This window comes from Haliotis cracherodii, unplaced genomic scaffold, assembly GCF_022045235.1.
Source record: "Haliotis cracherodii isolate W230 unplaced genomic scaffold, xgHalCrac1.p SCAF_12, whole genome shotgun sequence".
Taxonomy (NCBI): Eukaryota; Metazoa; Mollusca; class Gastropoda; order Lepetellida; family Haliotidae; genus Haliotis; species Haliotis cracherodii.
This window is the reverse complement of record NW_027266267.1, coordinates 8,885,811-8,905,173: the sequence shown is the minus strand read 5'-3', so window position 1 is coordinate 8,905,173 and position 19,363 is coordinate 8,885,811. Positions and strand designations below refer to the sequence as shown.

General features: G+C 44.9%; 1 protein-coding gene across 1 annotated transcript in view; it reads left to right on the top strand.

The window, feature by feature from the left end:
- The window catches only part of LOC139458167 (multidrug resistance-associated protein 1-like), a 56,865-nt gene that overhangs the window by 17,493 nt on the left and 20,009 nt on the right, over nt 1–19,363 (top strand). The window contains exons 10-17 of the mRNA XM_071239499.1: nt 183–503; nt 1,480–1,617; nt 3,092–3,238; nt 6,742–6,826; nt 8,981–9,050; nt 9,641–9,767; nt 12,386–12,562; nt 14,161–14,328. Coding sequence (XP_071095600.1) covers nt 183–503; nt 1,480–1,617; nt 3,092–3,238; nt 6,742–6,826; nt 8,981–9,050; nt 9,641–9,767; nt 12,386–12,562; nt 14,161–14,328 — 1,233 coding nt within the window. The remainder of the gene's footprint in view (nt 1–182; nt 504–1,479; nt 1,618–3,091; nt 3,239–6,741; nt 6,827–8,980; nt 9,051–9,640; nt 9,768–12,385; nt 12,563–14,160; nt 14,329–19,363) is intronic.

Below are 19,363 nucleotides of genomic sequence, written 5' to 3'. Positions count from 1 at the left end.
AGGTAGGGATTGTTCACTTACAAGTAGGAGGCGGCTAAAAGTGCGTTTGAAACAAAACGTCATGGAAACCATTGATACCCCCGGGGTATTTCTAGAATATTGAAAGAAGCACGTGATCTTAAAGTATCCCATGTTCTTATTATGTCACTAGTTGCTCCACATGTCCGTCTCATCATCCACAGGCTCTGACCATCAGCAGTGATGCGCGGAAAAAATCCACTGTGGGAGAAATCGTGAACCTGATGTCCGTGGACTGCCAACGTCTCCAGGACACTACTGGCTTCCTACACGTGGTCTGGTCCTCGCCTCTGCTGATCGCTATTGCGTTTTACATGTTATGGGGTATCCTGGGGCCCTCGGTGTTGGCAGGACTTGGGGTGGTGGTACTGCTGTTCCCGATAAACAGCTTCTTGTCCGGCAAGCTGCGGCAGTACCAGCTCCAGCTAATGAAGTTGAAGGATTCCAGAACCAAATTGATGAGTGAGGTTCTCAATGGCATCAAGGTGGGTGACGGGGTGATCGGGGTATGGCTGTTCACTAACCAACCTTTCCTAGCGATATTGTAAAGCCCTATGTATGTAGTTATATGATTTGAAAACCTATGTCTTACATGTGATAACAATTTTAGAAGCAGCTTGTTACGATGCCCTAATTTCAAACAGCGGCATACAGTGTATTTTCAATCTTACATTGTCATTCGTAACGTAGTTCTACTTCTGTTACTGAACACACCACCTGTTGATATGTCATAATTGTATGAGCTAGCGCCTAGGTTTCCATCTAGAAACAAAAGGACATGATGAGGCTGTAGCTTATTAGCAGGAAGTGCAAATAACCTTTCATGGTAACTTGGTGAAACGGACGTTCTGATGTAACGTGGCACTAAAAATGCATTTGTTTTCTGAAATATAATTAAACCGGAAGTTCATGTAACTTTCGTACTTTGGTCGTTAGGGGCATAGGAATTTCGGGTTGAAGTTTGTACTGCACCGGACATGTGTTTCTCAAAACAGAAATGATGGCATTCCGAAACTCCGCACTGTGATTATGGTAGGATATCTGGTATAATGTCGTAGTTAGCGTGTATTTCCCTTAACCGATAGCAACGGTATAAGACAGGATTTCTAAGGCGTCTTAGAAATGAGGTACATGTGGCTGCGTACTTGCAAATACGACCCGTGAAGATCCGGGGTAGAATAGGTCTTCAGCAACCCCTGCTTGACGTAAAAGGCGACTATGCTTGTTGTAAGAGCCGACTAACGGGATCAGGTGGTCAGGGTCACTGACTTGGTTCATGCATGTCATCGATCCCAATTGCGTGGATCGATGCTCATGATGTAAATTGATCGCCTGGTCCAGACTCGATTATTTACAGACCGCCGTCTTATAGCTTAAATACTCCTGAGTGCGGCGTTAAACAACTGACAAAACGTGCAAATGCTTTCTATTTTGTACAACCCATGTGTGGTGGTGTGCCAGGTGCTGAAGCTGTACGCCTGGGAGCTGTCCTTCCAGGAGAAGGTGCAGGTCATCCGACGCCAGGAGTTGGCCCTGCTCAGGAAAGTAGCCTACTTCAACGCTGTCATGTCCTTCTTGTGGAGAACTGCTCCCTACTTGGTGAGTCGTCCAGCTGTGGACAAGTGTCACCTGTCTGGCATGTACAGGTGTCACCTGTCTGGCATGTACAGGTGTCACCTGTCTGATATGTACAAGTGTCACCTGTCTGGCATGTACAAGTGTCACCTGTCTGGCATGTACAGGTGTCACCTGTCTGGCATGTACAAGTGTCACCTGTCTGATATGTACAAGTGTCACCTGTCTGAGATGTACAAGTGTCACCTGTCTGGCATGTACAAGTGTCACCTGTCTGGCATGTACAAGTATCACCTGTCTGGCATGTACAAGTGTCACCTGTCTGGCATGTACAAGTGTCACCTGTCTGGCATGTACAAGTGTCACCTGTCTGAGATGTACAAGTGTCACCTGTCTAACATGTACAAGTGTCACCTGTCTGGCATGTACAAGTGTCACCTGTCTAACATGTACAAGTGTCACCTGTCTGGCATGTTTAAGTGTCACATGTCTGGCATGTACAAGTGTCACCTGTCTGAGATGTACACGTGTCACCTGTCTGGCATGTACAAGTGTCACCTGTCTGAGATGTACAAGTGTCACCTGTCTGGCATGTACAAGTGTCACCTGTCTGGCATGTACAAGTGTCACCTGTCTTGCATGTACAAGTGTCATCTGTCTGGCATGTACAAGTGTCACCTGTCTGACATGTACAAGTGTCACCTGTCTGGCATGTACAAGTGTCACCTGTCTGAGATGTACAAGTGTCACCTGTCTGGCATGTACAAGTGTCACCTGTCTGGCATATACAAGTGTCACCTGTCTGAGATGTACAAGTGTCACCTGTCTGAGATGTACAAGTGTCACCTGTCTGAGATGTACAAGTGTCACCTGTCTGGCATGTACAAGTGTCACCTGTCTGGCATGTACAAGTGTCACCTGTCTGGCATGTACAAGTGTCACCTGTCTGAGATGTACAAGTGTCACCTGTCTGGCATGTACAAGTGTCACCTGTCTGGCATGTACAAGTGTCACCTTTCTTGCATGTACAAGTGTCACCTGTCTGGCATGTACAAGTGTCATCTGTCTGGCATGTACAAGTGTCACCTGTCTGGCATGTACAAGTGTCACCTGTCCGAGATGTACAAGTGTCACCTGTCTGAGATGTACAAGTGTCACCTGTCTGGCATGTACAAGTGTGACCTGTCTGGCATATACAAGTGTCACCTGTCTGAGATGTACAAGTGTCACCTGTCTGGCATGTACAAGTGTCACCTGTCCGAGATGTACAAGTGTCACCTGTCTGACATGTACAAGTGTCACCTGTCTGGCATGTACAAGATACTTGCTTTCTGGATGATACCAATTAAGATCTTGAACCAACATGTGTTCCGAATCTTACTATTTTAACTTCATTATCAAATATTTGTATTTTTCTCGTTTTCAAATCCAGGCTATTCAATATTTAAAAAGGTTTCCTTTTCTTTGGGCAATCCTTCATGAGATGTTGCTGTTGCAGGTGACACTGGCGACATTTTCTGCCTACATCCTGTCCTCGCCTCACAACGTGCTGGACGCACAGAAAGCCTTCGTGTCGCTCTCTCTCTTCAACATTCTCCGGATGCCCATGATCACTCTACCCATGATAGTTCAGTTCCTAATACAGGTAGGACTACCCCCGAAACGACCGCCTCCGTGGTCTAGTGGTAGAGAGTCCGCCCGGAGAGCGGAAGATCCGAGGTTCGATCCCCGGCCGCGTCATACCAAAAGACGTTAAAAGATGGTACTTGTTGTTACCTTGTCTTGCACACGGCATTAAGGGGCTAAAAAAAGGACTTGGTCGGCTCGGAGTCAGTATACTGTGTCTGAGTGGGGTATTCATGTTAAACTGCGGCATGGTATCTCAGTGGGCTAGTACTATAAATCGGCATCAGTCCGGACTAGTACAAGCAGCCACACACACACACACACGTACATGCACGTCGTTATATAAGTACAATAATCTTGGACGCGACGTTAAACCCCATTTCACCTCACCTCACCTACCCCCGAAACTGCCCCTTGAAACAGACATAAACATAATTTCTCAAGGTAGGATTGATTCCAGCCTTATTATACCTGGGTTTCAATCCTACCGATACACACGTTGAGCATCCATGGCATCTTTATGCCGAATCACTTTTGGATGTGTCGGATATGGTATAATACGTCTTAGAATTTGAAGAGCTTTCCAACGAGCCATCATGGACTAAAATCGCTTAATATTTAAGAAAAATGTGTTTTTCACCTCTCCAGCAAAAGGTCTTCCAAGTCAGCAAACAAAAAAGACATTGTTCCACCTTGTGTGTTTGGGAAAGCGCCAATTTTCGTTTTTGGAGTAAATGTGCAGGTCTTTTGAAACACTTTGCAATGACCAAATCTTTTGAAATCTTTTGGAAACAAACCATAAAATGACATATGACACTATCAATAAATAAAGTGAAAGTGATTCCGTAGCATTTGAGTTGCCAACAATAAATAGATATCCGAATCGGCTGATGGAAGAGTGGGTGGGGCTTTTGTAGCATTTCGTCCTGCTGTCTACAGATTTGTTGCGTTCATGATTAAATGAGCAGTCATGAAGTTATTATTTTTTACATATTTATTTATAATACAAATTAATATTTTTTTCCGTTTATTCAGTTTTTAACTTGCACGCCTTACTACGGGGATTTACATAAAACAATAAAGTGTTTTTCCAGAGTGAAACAAATTAAACGGTGTTACCTCCCCTTGGAAAGGATTGTCCGGCTTTTAGTTTAGCATACTTCCATATCCGGTGGCTGGCAAGCATACAGTGGCGGCAAAATTTAATCAAATGAAATTACATTTATTCGAATAAAGTGTCACAAAGTACCAATTAAAAACCTAATTGTTGTCATCATAGTGACTGAATATGGTTTTACGCCGTGTTTAGCAATATTCCAGCAATATCACGGTCGGGGCCACCAGACATAGCGTGACGAGCGAACGTTTTAACCACTAGACGACCCTACCGCCCCTTTTCAACATAAGGGGCGTGAGTAATTTGTAGAAAACAATAAATCCAAAGGGCCCATATACAAATACAGATAAACAATATCATTTACAGCTGTACAGCGCATTATATAATTATTGGATAACTAATATGATGCTTGACATGTAATAGAGGTATTGTAATAACAGTGGTAATAACCACAGTGGAAGCAGTAGTAGTATAAAATACAAAAGGAATGAAATGGAAATATGAATTTTTATGTCGCAAAGGCTTGATTACAGTTCTCGAATGACCCCAAACAGAATGAATTGATGAACAGTGAGTGAGTGAGTTGGATTTAACGCCGCTTTTAACAGTATTACAGTTAAATCGCGGCGTGTCAGCTTAATGTGGGAGGAAAGCCCGAACTGATGCAGGTCTCAGACGTTTATCACTTCGGTGAAACCCACGAGCACGGGTATGGTGCTGACAAACCTAGAAACATAATCGGGGCGAACCGGAATTCGAACCCACAATCATAGGTTTCTGGCGTGTCCACGGGACGCAACTCTGCACAGTGAATCGCGGCGCCTTAGACGACTGGGCCACCCGTGCCCCCGAATTGATGAACAGACTGTTGATACATGCATTGGTAATTTTCTTTGGTGAACTCCGGATGGTATGACGCCATTTTGAGCAATATTTAACTTACATCACGCGGGGCCACTAGAAATGAGCTTCACACATTTTACCCAGGTGGGGAATCGAACCCGGTTCGCGTTACGAGCGGACGCTTTAACCACTTGGCTACACCCCAGCCCGATAATGTTGAAAGCCATTGTCATCATAAGATGAGGGTTTGACACAGTCCTGTTAGAAAATGCATAAGCGTGTTGATACATACACAGGTATAGAGGGTGATGTTTATTCATTTCTTATGTATTGGAAACCATCCGCCCAAATGCCAAAAGTAGGTCGTATCTCATGCGCCATAATCCAAATCGACGCGACAATGTCACGATCTTGTATAATGGGTGCGTGACAGCAGTCACGGTTATATCTGAGTGATACCAAAGTGGCCGGCATATACTCAATCTGCACCCTGCATACTAGTGACTGAAATAATATTCATTCAGACAGCCGCGGCAACGTATTTCACCGGCTCTTATACGAGCATAAGATACTGGGGCCTAGTTCTATCGTATAAAAGGTCTCAATGCGATAACCCTGATAAATTTCGCATCATGATGTGATAAATATGCAAATGAGGTATACCAGGAGGTATATCCATGTATCAATGCGATGCCTTCTTTCTCAATACACCATTGCCTAGCGTTGCCAATAGACTTAGATAGGGTTTCCCAAATATGCCTGCAAGCCATATGGCATATACCATAAGTTGGGCGGTTCACTCAAATATTGTTTTCATGTGCTGTTTCCGAAGTTACGTCTGAACATCCATTATTTAAAGAATGACATCATATGATAACAACATTGTTACCCTCGTGTGTTTCCAAATCGTAAATATAATATATAGGGAATAAGACAAACGTTTCATTCTCGCCAAAGGCATTATATTCTTGGTATGTGATATTTAAGATATTTGAGGGAAACCAACGAGGCCTCTCTAGAAAGAACATTTTGTCTTTAAGTCGTCATCATCATCATCGTCATCATCATCACTGTCGTCGTCGTCTTCAACAGAACAGGACAGAATAGATCGGAATGTATTTGATAATATTGTGCACATTGTGTCGGAGCAGATCAATTTATATTGGATTTTAGAATGTCTAAGTTTAATAGCTAGCTGATATGAAAGGCTGTATATTCATTAATATACATCATCATTATCATCTTCATCATCGTCTTCATCATCATCATCATCATCATCATCATCATACTCACCACCGCAGTCATCACTATCATCACCACAACAAACGTCATCATCACCATCATCATCATCATCATCATCATCATCATCATCATCATCACAAACGTCATCACCACCACCACCACCATCATCATCATCATCATCATCATCATCATCATCATCATCATCACCACAACCACCACCATCATCATCATCATCATAATCATCACCACCACCATCATCCCAAACTCACTCACTCACTCATTCACAATTATTCTTAACATTGACCACATTCTCTCCACAGGGCTGGGTGTCCGTCTCTCGTGTGTCCAAGTTTCTCCGGGCCAAGGATCTGGATGACTTGAACGTCCGACAGGATCCACACAGTGGTCAGTACAGATACAATACTATTGTCACAAGAGATAGCATGCCACCACACAGTGGTCAGTACAGATACAATACTATTGTCACAAGAGATAGCATGCCACCACACAGTGGTCAGTACAGATACAATACTAATGTCACAAGAGATAGCATGCCACCACACAGTGTTCAGTACAGATACAATACTATTGTCACAAGAGATAGCATGCCACCACACAGTGGTCAGTACAGATACAATACTATTGTGACAAGTGATAGCTTGCCACAACACAGTGGTCAGTACAGATACAATACTATTGTCACAAGTGATAGCATGCCACCACACAGTGGTCAGTACAGATACAATACTATTGTCGCAAGTGATAGCATGCCACCACACAGTGGTCAGTACAGATACAATACTATTGTGACAAGAGATAGCTTGCCACCACACAGTGGTCAGTACAGATACAATACTATTGTCACAAGAGATAGCATGCCACCACACAGTGGTCAGTACAGATACAATACTATTGTCACAAGTGATAGCATGCCACCACACAGTGGTCAGTACAGATACAATACTAATGTCACAAGAGATAGCATGCCACCACACAGTGGTCAGTACAGATACAATACTATTGTCACAAGAGATAGCATGCCACCACACAGTGGTCAGTACAGATACAATACTAATGTCACAAGAGATAGCATGCCACCACACAGTGGTCAGTACAGATACAATACTATTGTCACAAGAGATAGCATGCCACCACACAGTGGTCAGTACAGATACAATACTATTGTCACAAGAGATAGCTTGCCACCACACAGTGTTCAGTACAGATACAATACTATTGTCACAAGAGATAGCATGCCACCACACAGTGGTCAGTACAGATACAATACTAATGTCACAAGAGATAGCATGCCACCACACAGTGGTCAGTACAGATACAATACTATTGTCACAAGAGATAGCATGCCACCACACAGTGGTCAGTACAGATACAATACTATTGTCACAAGAGATAGCATGCCACCACACAGTGGTCAGTACAGATACAATATTATTGTGACAAGAGATAGCTTGCCACCACACTAGTAGCAGGGACTTCAGGTCACAAGTAGAAGTACACTGATTCTGTCAGCTCAACACATCGTGATGACTGATCCCAAACCCAAACGCTACATGATGCCGCGGTTATATTGTAAGACTCCTCTGTAAACTGTTCAACGACAGGTCCAGCCACATATAGGAAATATTGACAGGACATAATTCCGCTACATGATGCCCCGGGCAGCAGGGGAATAGTGATATTGTAAGAATTCTCTGTAAACTGTTCAACGACAGGTCCCGCCACAAATAGGGAATATTGATAGGACATAATTCCGCTACATTTCTATGATGTGAAGAGTAAGGATCCTTTTTACGTATTGGAGAAAACACGCTCACGAGGTTTTGGTAGACAGAGCATGCCCTGGGAAGAGGGAAAGACCGAGGGAAAGTGTTTTTCCGAAAAAAACAACTTAAAACAACATTTATCAACATTTTTATGTTTTGAACATACTTTCCATGAACCTTAGGAAACGCGCGTAAAATATCTGTTGTTGGCGTACGGATCTTGAAAAGGACATTCTAAAAACCAGTGAGGCTTATCAACACCTCTGTAGCCTCGTGGTACACTCAATGGGCTACAGATATGGGGGTTGCGAGCTCGATCCTCAGGAATATAAAGAAAACATTTGTCATTTGATTTTACATTTCATTTCATGATACAATCTGAACGGAACTTATATTAATAACATACCCAGGACATTATATAAAATCCCTGGAATATTATATAAAATCCCAGGGACATTACAACGTCCCTGTTTATGAGATTTAGCCCGACTGGAAAGTAAAACCACACAATAGTTTTTAATGCCTATAGGAAGAAGTCTCTTACTTAATAGCGATCCCAATGAATAGGTTTATACATTATTCACAAGCTCTTGTGACAGTCGCATGTAATTCTCACACAGCAATGAAACTTACCAACTCTCTATAAGTTTTCAGAAGATTGTATAACTGATATTTAGATATATCAAAGTGTTCGGGAGTTGTCGTACAAGAGGATCCTGCATAAGACTCAGTCATATACGAACATGGTTGATTCGGATGGTGTTAAATGTTTCAGATGCGGCTATCAAGGTTGAGCAAGGGAATTTCACTTGGGACAGAGAGCTGCCAAAACCTACCTTGAGGAAGTGAGTCAGTCTATCAGTGTCTTCCTGCAGGAGTTTGTCTAACTGCTAGCCTCCTGGCTCGTGGACAATAGAAACAGCAGAGGTTCACTATTGAGGAAAATCAGTGTTTTACTTTAGGTCTTACTTACAAACAGACATGCCATGTGGCAACAACTAAACATATTGTCAATGCACATCTTTGTTACATTACGGTTTGTCGGCCCAACGTGATGTATTTGGTAAATGGTTAATACTATTATACACTGGTTGCGGTGATGGGTCAGTTCCCCTATAGAGACCTACTGACATATATTTCTGACTTTATCCAGAGTGAACCTGGAGATCCTCGAGGGTAAGCTGGTGGCGGTGGTGGGCCAGTCCCCCTGTAGAGACCTACTGACATATATTTCTGACTTTATCCAGAGTGAACCTGGAGATCCTCGAGGGTAAGCTGGTGGCGGTGGTGGGCCAGTTCCCCTGTAGAGACCTACTGACATATATTTCTGACTTTATCCAGAGTGAACCTGGAGATCCTCGAGGGTAAGCTGGTGGCGGTGGTGGGTCAGTCCCCCTGTTAAGACCTACTGACATATATTTCTGACTTTATCCAGAGTGAACCTGGAGATCCCCGAGGGTAAGCTGGTGGCGGTGGTGGGCCAGGTGGGGGCGGGGAAGTCCTCCCTCATCTCCGCCATGCTGGGTGAGATGGACAAACTCAGCGGCAGTGTCACAGTCAAGGTAAGCAACAGGACCCTCCCAACACAGCATGAGCCTCCAACCACAACATGACCCTGGCAACACAACGTGACCTTCCCAACACAACGTGACCCTCCCAACACAACATCTGTCTCCCAACACACATCAAGACCCTCCCAACACAACATGCCCCTACCGACACAGCATGATTCCCAACCCACCAAGGCTGTGCCAACACATCATCAACCTCCCGACACACAACATCACTCTTCAAACACAACAGGACCCTCTCAACACAACGTGACCCTCCCAACAAAACATGACCCTCCCAATACAACATCAGTCTCCCAACACACATCAGGACTCTCCCAACACATCAGGACCCTCCCAACACATCAGGACACTCCCGACACACAACAAGACCCTCTCAACACAAGAAGACCCTCCTTACACTACGTGACCCTCCCAACACACATCAAGACCCTCCCAACACACATCAAGTCCCTCCCAAGACAACAGGACCCTTCCAACACAGCATGATATTCCCAGCCCACCAAGGCTGTGCCAACACATCATCAACCTCCCGACACACAACATCACTCTTCAAACACAACATGACCCTCTCAACACAACGTGACCCTCCCAACAAAACATGACCCTCCCAATACAACATCAGTCTCCCAACACACATCAGGACTCTCCCAACACATCAGGACCCTCCCAACACATCAGGACTCTCCCGACACACAACAAGACCCCCCCAACACACATCAAGTCCCTCCCAACACAACAGGACCCTTCCAACACAGCATGATATTCCCAACCCACCAAGACTGTGCCAGCACATCATCAGCCTCCTGACACACAACATCACCCTTCCAACACAACAGGACCCTCCCAACACACATCAAGACCCTCCCAACACACAACAAGACCCTGCAAGATCCTCGCACCTCAGAGGGTGACCCTCCCAACATGCAGCATGACCTCCCCGACACACAAGAAGACCCTCCAAATACAGACAATGACCTCCCCGACACACAACAAGACCCTCCAAATACAGACAATGACCTCCCCACACACAAGAAGACCCTCCAAATACAGACAATGACCTTCCCAACACACGGGAAGACCCTCCAAATACAGACAATGACCTCCCACACACAGAGAAAGACCCTCCAAATACAGACAATGACCCTCCCAACACACGGGAAGACCCTCCAAATACAGACAATGACCCTCCCAACACACGGGAAGACCCTCCAAATACAGACAATGACCTCCCCAACACACGGGAAGACCCTCCAAATACAGACAATGACCTCCCCAACACACAGGAAGACCCTCCAAATACAGACAATGACCTCCCCAACACACGGGAAGACCCTCCAAATACAGACATTGACCTCCCCAACACACGGGAAGACCCTCCAAATACAGACAATGACCTCCCCAACACACGGGAAGACCCTCCAAATACAGACAATGACCCTCCCAACACACGGGAAGACCCTCCAAATACAGACAATGACCCTCCCAACACACGGAAAGACCCTCCAAATACAGACAATGACCTTCCCAACACACGGGAAGACCCTCCAAGTACAGACAATGACCCTCCCAACACACGGGAAGACCCTCCAAATACAGGCAATGACCTCCCACACACACGGAAAGACCCTCCAAATACAGACAATGACCCTCCCAACATACAGGAAGACCCTCCAAATACAGGCAATGACCTCCCACACACACGGAAAGACCCTCCAAATACAGTCAATGACCTCCCCAACACACGGGAAGACCCTCCAAATACAGACAATGACCTCCCCAACACACAAGAAGACCCTCCAAATACAGACAATGACCTCCCCAACACACGGGAAGACCCTCCAAATACAGACAATGACCTCCCCAACACACGGGAAGACCCTTCAAATACAGACAATGACCCTCCCAACACACGGAAAGACCCTCCAAATACAGACAATGACCCTCCCAACACACGGGAAGACCCTCCAAATACAGACAATGACCTCCCCAACACACGGAAAGACCCTCCAAATACAGACAATGACCCTCCCAACACACGGGAAGATCCTCCCGACACACGACATGACCCCACAAACTTACAACCTGACCGTCTCATCTTAGTGCACTGGACGATCGCCTCCGTGGTCTAGTGGTAGAGCGTCCTACCGATCGATCCCCGGCCGCGTCATTCCAAAAGATGTTAAAATATGGTACTTGTTGTTACCCTGTCTGGCGCTCGGCATTAAGGTGCTAAAGCAACGACTGGTCGGCTCGGAGTCAGTATACTGTGTCTGAGTGGGGTATTCATGTTAAACTGCGGCATGGTATCTGTGTGCTAGCACTATAAATTGGCATCAGTCCGGACTAGTACAAGCAGCCACACACACACGTGCACGTCGCTATATAAGTGCAATAATCTTTGACGCGACGTTAAACCCCATTTCACCATCACCTCACCTTAGTGCACTGGATATATTTATCTCACAATCATCAGATCCAATTGCAGTGCCTCACAAGTACTGACTACTGGTGGCGTTTGTGTTTTCGAAACCATTGCAATAAAGGCACTAATATTGCCTTCCAAAGTTTATAGTTTCCTCTGAGAAATCTTGAAATCTGACTTTCAGAGCCCCATGGCATACGTGCCTCAAGAAGCGTGGATCCAGAATGCCACTCTGCGAGACAACATCACTTTTGGGCAGGAACACAATGAGAAGAAGTACAAGAAAATTGTTGAGGCCTGTGCCTTGACCTCCGACCTCGAGATATTGCCTGGAAAAGATATGATTGAAATAGGAGAGAAAGTAGGTTGAGAAGTAGTAGTAGTAGAAGTAGTAGTAGTTGTCGTAGAAGTAGGTTGTTATTGGAAGTTCACATTCCGCATAGAGTGATTACACAATGCAATCTAGAAAGTGGTCAAATGTAACAAAAGTTATATTTAGGATAACACTTTCTCAGTAATGTACAAATTCTGGTACTTTTTGGGGGTTGAGTCCCAATTGATATTCGAAGCCACACTCTCAGAGTGAGGTGCCTAATCATCAGCACACAAAGTGAGCGATCTAAACCGCTCAAGCCACCAAGGCTTCCATAAAAAATGAAAGTCCGACAACTGGTAGTCTAGACCACGTACTTTGTACTCCTCTCCCATGGCAGAAAGTTGTGAATACACAATGCCATTTACAAAGGTTATGTGTACATGATCTAGACTACCAGCTGTCGGACTTTCAATTTGGTGTGGGTTTGAAACCCGGATGTAACGTGTTAATTCCCACATAGAATATGATTATAGACTATGCTGTGTCACATTCAACTTTTCCCTCTACGTGTCCAAAAAACAATGATAGAGTTTGTGTTGATCATCATGTAAAACACAGGTCTGCGATGATTGGTCAATCCAAAATCAAATCACAAGTAAAAGCAAGTTAAACACATAATAATATCACAGACCTGTTCCTGCGAAAGATAATATTTACTCCAGAGAGAAGGTCTTTATAAGCTGTTGGGAGGCAGTGTCAAATAATGATTGTAACATATGTAGGTTAAAATGCATACTTCTGGTTTCTAGAATATTTCTAACTATGTCTAGCTGCACTTGCAGTCCCAATATTAATAAAGAGCTGTCAAAGCTACATATAATATATTTTCTTTCACCAAAACTAAATTTGCAGTGTTTCCTCCACAAGGCATCAACCTTCGTGATAATGTAGCTTTACATTGAAACACAATCTTCTCATTTACCTAAGCTCACCTGGAACTGTTTCCTTCCCAGGGCATCAACCTCAGTGATAATGTAACATTTACCCAAGCTCACCTGGAACTGTTTCCTTCCCAGGGCATCAACCTCAGTGATAATGTAACATTTACCTAAGCTCACCTGGAACTGTTTCCTTCCCAGGGCATCAACCTCAGTGATAATGTAACATTTATCTAAGCTCACCTGGAACTGTTTCCTTCCCAGGGCATCAACCTCAGTGATAATGTAACATTTACCCAAGCTCACCTGGAACTGTTTCCTTCCCAGGGCATCAACCTCAGTGATAATGTAACATTTACCTAAGCTCACCTGGAACTGTTTCCTTCCCAGGGCATCAACCTCAGTGATAATGTAACATTTATCTAAGCTCACCTGGAACTGTTTCCTTCCCAGGGCATCAACCTCAGTGATAATGTAACATTTACCTAAACTCACCTGGAACTGTTTCCTTCCCAGGGCATCAACCTCAGTGATAATGTAACATTTACCTAAGCTCACCTGGAACTGTTTCCTTCCCAGGGCATCAACCTCAGTGATAATGTAACATTTACCCAAGCTCACTTGGAACTGTTTCCTTCCCAGGGCATCAACCTCAAGGATAATGTAACATTTACCCAAGCTCACCTGGAACTGTTTCCTTCCCAGGGCATCAACCTCAGTGGGGGACAGAAGCAGCGTGTGTCCCTGGCTCGGGCCATCTACAGTGACGCCGACATCTACCTCCTGGATGACCCTCTGAGCGCTGTCGACTCCCACGTGGGGAAACACATTTTCCAGGAAGTTGTCGGCCATAAAGGAATTCTCCGAAACAAGGTGAGACATTGCATTGATAGTCGACCATAAGGCATTCTCCGAAACAGGTGAGACACTAGCTGCCATTGATGGTAGGAAATAAGACATTCTCAGACACAAGGTGAGACCTTGTCAGTGATGGTCGGCCATAAGACATTCTCAGACACAAGATAAGACCTTGACAGTGATGGTCGGCGATAAAGACATTCTCAGACACAAGACGAGACCTTGACAGTGATGGTCGGCCATAAGACATTCTCAGGCACAAGATGAGACCTTGACAGTGATGGTCGGCCATAAGACATTCTCAGGCACAAGATAAGAATTTGCCAGTGATGGTCGGCGATAAAGACATTCTCAGACACAAGATGAGACCTTGGCAGTGATGGTCGGCGATAAAGACATTCTCAGACACAAGATGAGACCTTGACAGTGATGGTCGGCTATAAGACATTCTCAGGCACAAGATGAGACCTTGACAGTGATGGTCGGCGATAAAGACATTCTCAGACACAAGATGAGACCTTGACAGTGATGGTCGGCCATAAGACATTCTCAGGCACAAGATGAGACCTTGACAGTGATGGTCGGTGATAAAGACATTCTCAGACACAAGATGAGACCTTGGCAGTGATGGTCAGCGATAAAGACATTCTCACGCACAAGATGAGACCTTGACAGTGATGGTCGGACATAAGACATTCTCAGACACAAGATGAGTCCTTGACAGTGATGGTCGGCGATAAAGACATTCTCAGACACAAGATGAGACCTTGACAGTGATGGTCGGCTATAAGACATTCTCAGGCACAAGATGAGACCTTGACAGTGATGGTCGGCGATAAAGACATTCTCAGACACAAGACGAGACCTTGACAGTGATGGTCGGCCATAAGACATTCTCAGGCACAAGATGAGACCTTGACAGTGATGGTCGGTGATAAAGACATTCTCAGACACAAGATGAGACCTTGGCAGTGATGGTCGGCGATAAAGACATTCTCACGCACAAGATGAGACCTTGACAGTGATGGTCGGACATAAGACATTCTCAGACACAAGATGAGTCCTTGACAGTGATGGTCGGCGATAAAGACATTCTCAGACACAAGATGAGACCTTGACAGTGATGGATGGTCATAAAGACATTCTCAGACACAAGATGAGACCTTGACAGTGATGGTCGGCCATAAGACATTCTCAGGCACAAGATAAGAACTTGCCAGTGATGGTCGGCGATAAAGACATTTTCAGACACAAGATGAGACCTTGACAGTGATGGTCGGCGATAAAGACATTCTCAGACACAAGATGAGACCTTGACAGTGATGGTCGGCGATAAAGACATTCTCAGACACAAGATGAGACCTTGACAGTGATGGTCGGCGATAAAGACATTCTCAGACACAAGATGAGACCTTGACAGTGATGGTCGGCCATAAGACATTCTCAGACACAAGATGAGACCTTGACAGTGATGGTCGGTGATAAAGACATTCTCAGGCACAAGATGAGACCTTGACAGTGATGGTCGGTGATAAAGACATTCTCAGGCACAAGATGAGACCTTGACAGTGATGGTCGGCCATAAGACATTCTCAGACACAAGATGAGACCTTGACAGTGATTGTCGGCGATAAAGACATTTTCAGACACAAGATGAGACCTTGACAGTGATGGTCGGTGATAAAGACATTCTCAGACACAAGATGAGACCTTGACAGTGATTGTCGGCGATAAAGACATTCTCAGACACAAGATGAGACCTTGACAGTGATGGTCGGCTATAAGACATTCTCAGACACAAGATGAGACCTTGACAGTGATGGTCGGCCATAAGACATTCTCAGACACAAGATGAGACCTTGACAGTGATGGTCGGTGATAAAGACATTCTCAGACACAAGATGAGACCTTGACAGTGATGGTCGGTGATAAAGACATTCTCAGGCACAAGATGAGACCTTGACAGTGATGGTCGGCCATAAGACATTCTCAGACACAAGATGAGACCTTGACAGTGATTGTCGGTGATAAAGACATTCTCAGACACAAGATGAGACCTTGACAGTGATGGTCGGTGATAAAGACATTCTCAGACACAAGATGAGACCTTAACGGTGATGGTCGGTGATAAAGACATTCTCAGGCACAAGATGAGACCTTGACACTGGTGGCGGCCATAAGACATTCTCAGGCACAAGATGAGGCCTTGACAGTGATGGATGGTCATAAAGACATTCTCAGACACAAGATGAGACCTTGACAGTGATGGTCGGTGATAAAGACATTCTCACGCACAAGATGAGACCTTGGCAGTGATGGTCGGTGATAAAGACATTCTCAGACACAAGATGAGACCTTGGCAGTGATGGTCGGCGATAAAGACATTCTCAGACACAAGATGAGACCTTGACAGTGATGGTCGGACATAAAGACATTCTCAGACACAAGGTGAGACCTTGACAGTGATGGTCGGTCATAAGACATTCTCAGGCACAAGATGATACTTTGACAGTGATTGTCGGTAATAAGACATTCTCAGACACAAGATGAGACCTTGACAGTAACGGTCGGCTATAAGACATTCTCAGACACAAGATGAGACCTTGACAGTGATGGTCGGTGATAAAGACATTCTCAGACACAAGACGAGACCTTGACAGTGATGGTCGGCCATAAGACATTCTCAGACACAAGATGAGTCCTTGACAGTGATGGTCGGCGATAAAGACATTCTCAGACACAAGATGAGACCTTGACAGTGATGGTCGGTGATAAAGACATTCTCAGGCACAAGATGAGACCTTGACACTGGTGGCGGCCATAAGACATTCTCAGGCGCAAGATGAGACCTTGACAGTCATGGTTGGTCATAAAAACATTCTCAGACATAAGATGAGACCTTGACAGTGATGGTCGGCGATAAAGACATTCTCAGACACAAGGTGAGACCTTGACAGTGATGGTCGGTCATAAGACACTCTCAGGCACAAGATGAGACCTTGACAGTGATTGTCGGTAATAAGACATTCTCAGACACATGATGAGACCTTGACAGTAATGGTCGGCTATAAGACATTCTCAGACACAAGATGAGACCTTGACAGTGATGGTCGGCGATAAAGACATTCTCAGACACAAGATGAGACCTTGCCAGTGATGTTTGGTCATTAGACATTCTCAGACAGAAGATAAGACCTTGACAGTGATGGTCAGCGATAAAGACATTCTCAGACACAAGACGAGACCTTGACAGTGATGGTCGGCCATAAGACATTCTCAGACACAAGATGAGTCCTTGACAGTGATGGTCGGTGATAAAGACATTCTCAGGCACAAGATGAGACCTTGACAGTGATTGTCGGTGATAAAGACATTCTCAGACACAAGATGAGACCTTGACAGTGATGGTCGGTGATAAAGACATTCTCAGACACAAGATGAGACCTTAACGGTGATGGTCGGTGATAAAGACATTCTCAGGCACAAGATGAGACCTTGACACTGGTGGCGGCCATAAGACATTCTCAGGCACAAGATGAGGCCTTGACAGTGATGGATGGTCATAAAGACATTCTCAGACACAAGATGAGACCTTGACAGTGATGGTCGGTGATAAAGACATTCTCACGCACAAGATGAGACCTTGGCAGTGATGGTCGGTGATAAAGACATTCTCAGACACAAGATGAGACCTTGGCAGTGATGGTCGGCGATAAAGACATTCTCAGACACAAGATGAGACCTTGACAGTGATGGTCGGACATAAAGACATTCTCAGACACAAGGTGAGACCTTGACAGTGATGGTCGGTCATAAGACATTCTCAGGCACAAGATGATACTTTGACAGTGATTGTCGGTAATAAGACATTCTCAGACACAAGATGAGACCTTGACAGTAACGGTCGGCTATAAGACATTCTCAGACACAAGATGAGACCTTGACAGTGATGGTCGGTGATAAAGACATTCTCAGACACAAGACGAGACCTTGACAGTGATGGTCGGCCATAAGACATTCTCAGACACAAGATGAGTCCTTGACAGTGATGGTCGGCGATAAAGACATTCTCAGACACAAGATGAGACCTTGACAGTGATGGTCGGTGATAAAGACATTCTCAGGCACAAGATGAGACCTTGACACTGGTGGCGGCCATAAGACATTCTCAGGCGCAAGATGAGACCTTGACAGTCATGGTTGGTCATAAAAACATTCTCAGACATAAGATGAGACCTTGACAGTGATGGTCGGCGATAAAGACATTCTCAGACACAAGGTGAGACCTTGACAGTGATGGTCGGCGATAAAGACATTCTCAGACACAAGGTGAGACCTTGACAGTGATTGTCGGTAATAAGACATTCTCAGACACATGATGAGACCTTGACAGTAATGGTCGGCTATAAGACATTCTCAGACACAAGATGATACTTTGACAGTGATGGTCGGCGATAAAGACATTCTCAGACACAAGATGAGACCTTGCCAGTGATGTTTGGTCATTAGACATTCTCAGACAGAAGATAAGACCTTGACAGTGATGGTCAGCGATAAAGACATTCTCAGACACAAGACGAGACCTTGACAGTGATGGTCGGCCATAAGACATTCTCAGACACAAGATGAGTCCTTGACAGTGATGGTCGGTGATAAAGACATTCTCAGGCACAAGATGAGACCTTGACAGTGATGGTCGGTGATAAAGACATTCTCAGGCACAAGATGAGACCTTGACAGTCATGGTTGGTCATAAAAACATTCTCAGACATAAGATGAGACCTTGCCAGTGATGGTTGGTCATAAAGACATTCTCAGACACAAGGAGAGAGTTGACAGTGAAAGCCGGCCCAAAAGGTGGTGGTGGGTGCATACTTCCTCTGGTGACAATTCGTCAAAACCTGAATGGCCAACAATACCAAGATGCCGTTCTTCGTCCAGTGGTAGTCCCTCATTTTGACAACCCTCATCTTCAGACAAGACCTGTTTACATGGACGACAATGCTAGACCACACAGATCTCGGGCAGTTTTGGCTTATTTGCGTCAAGA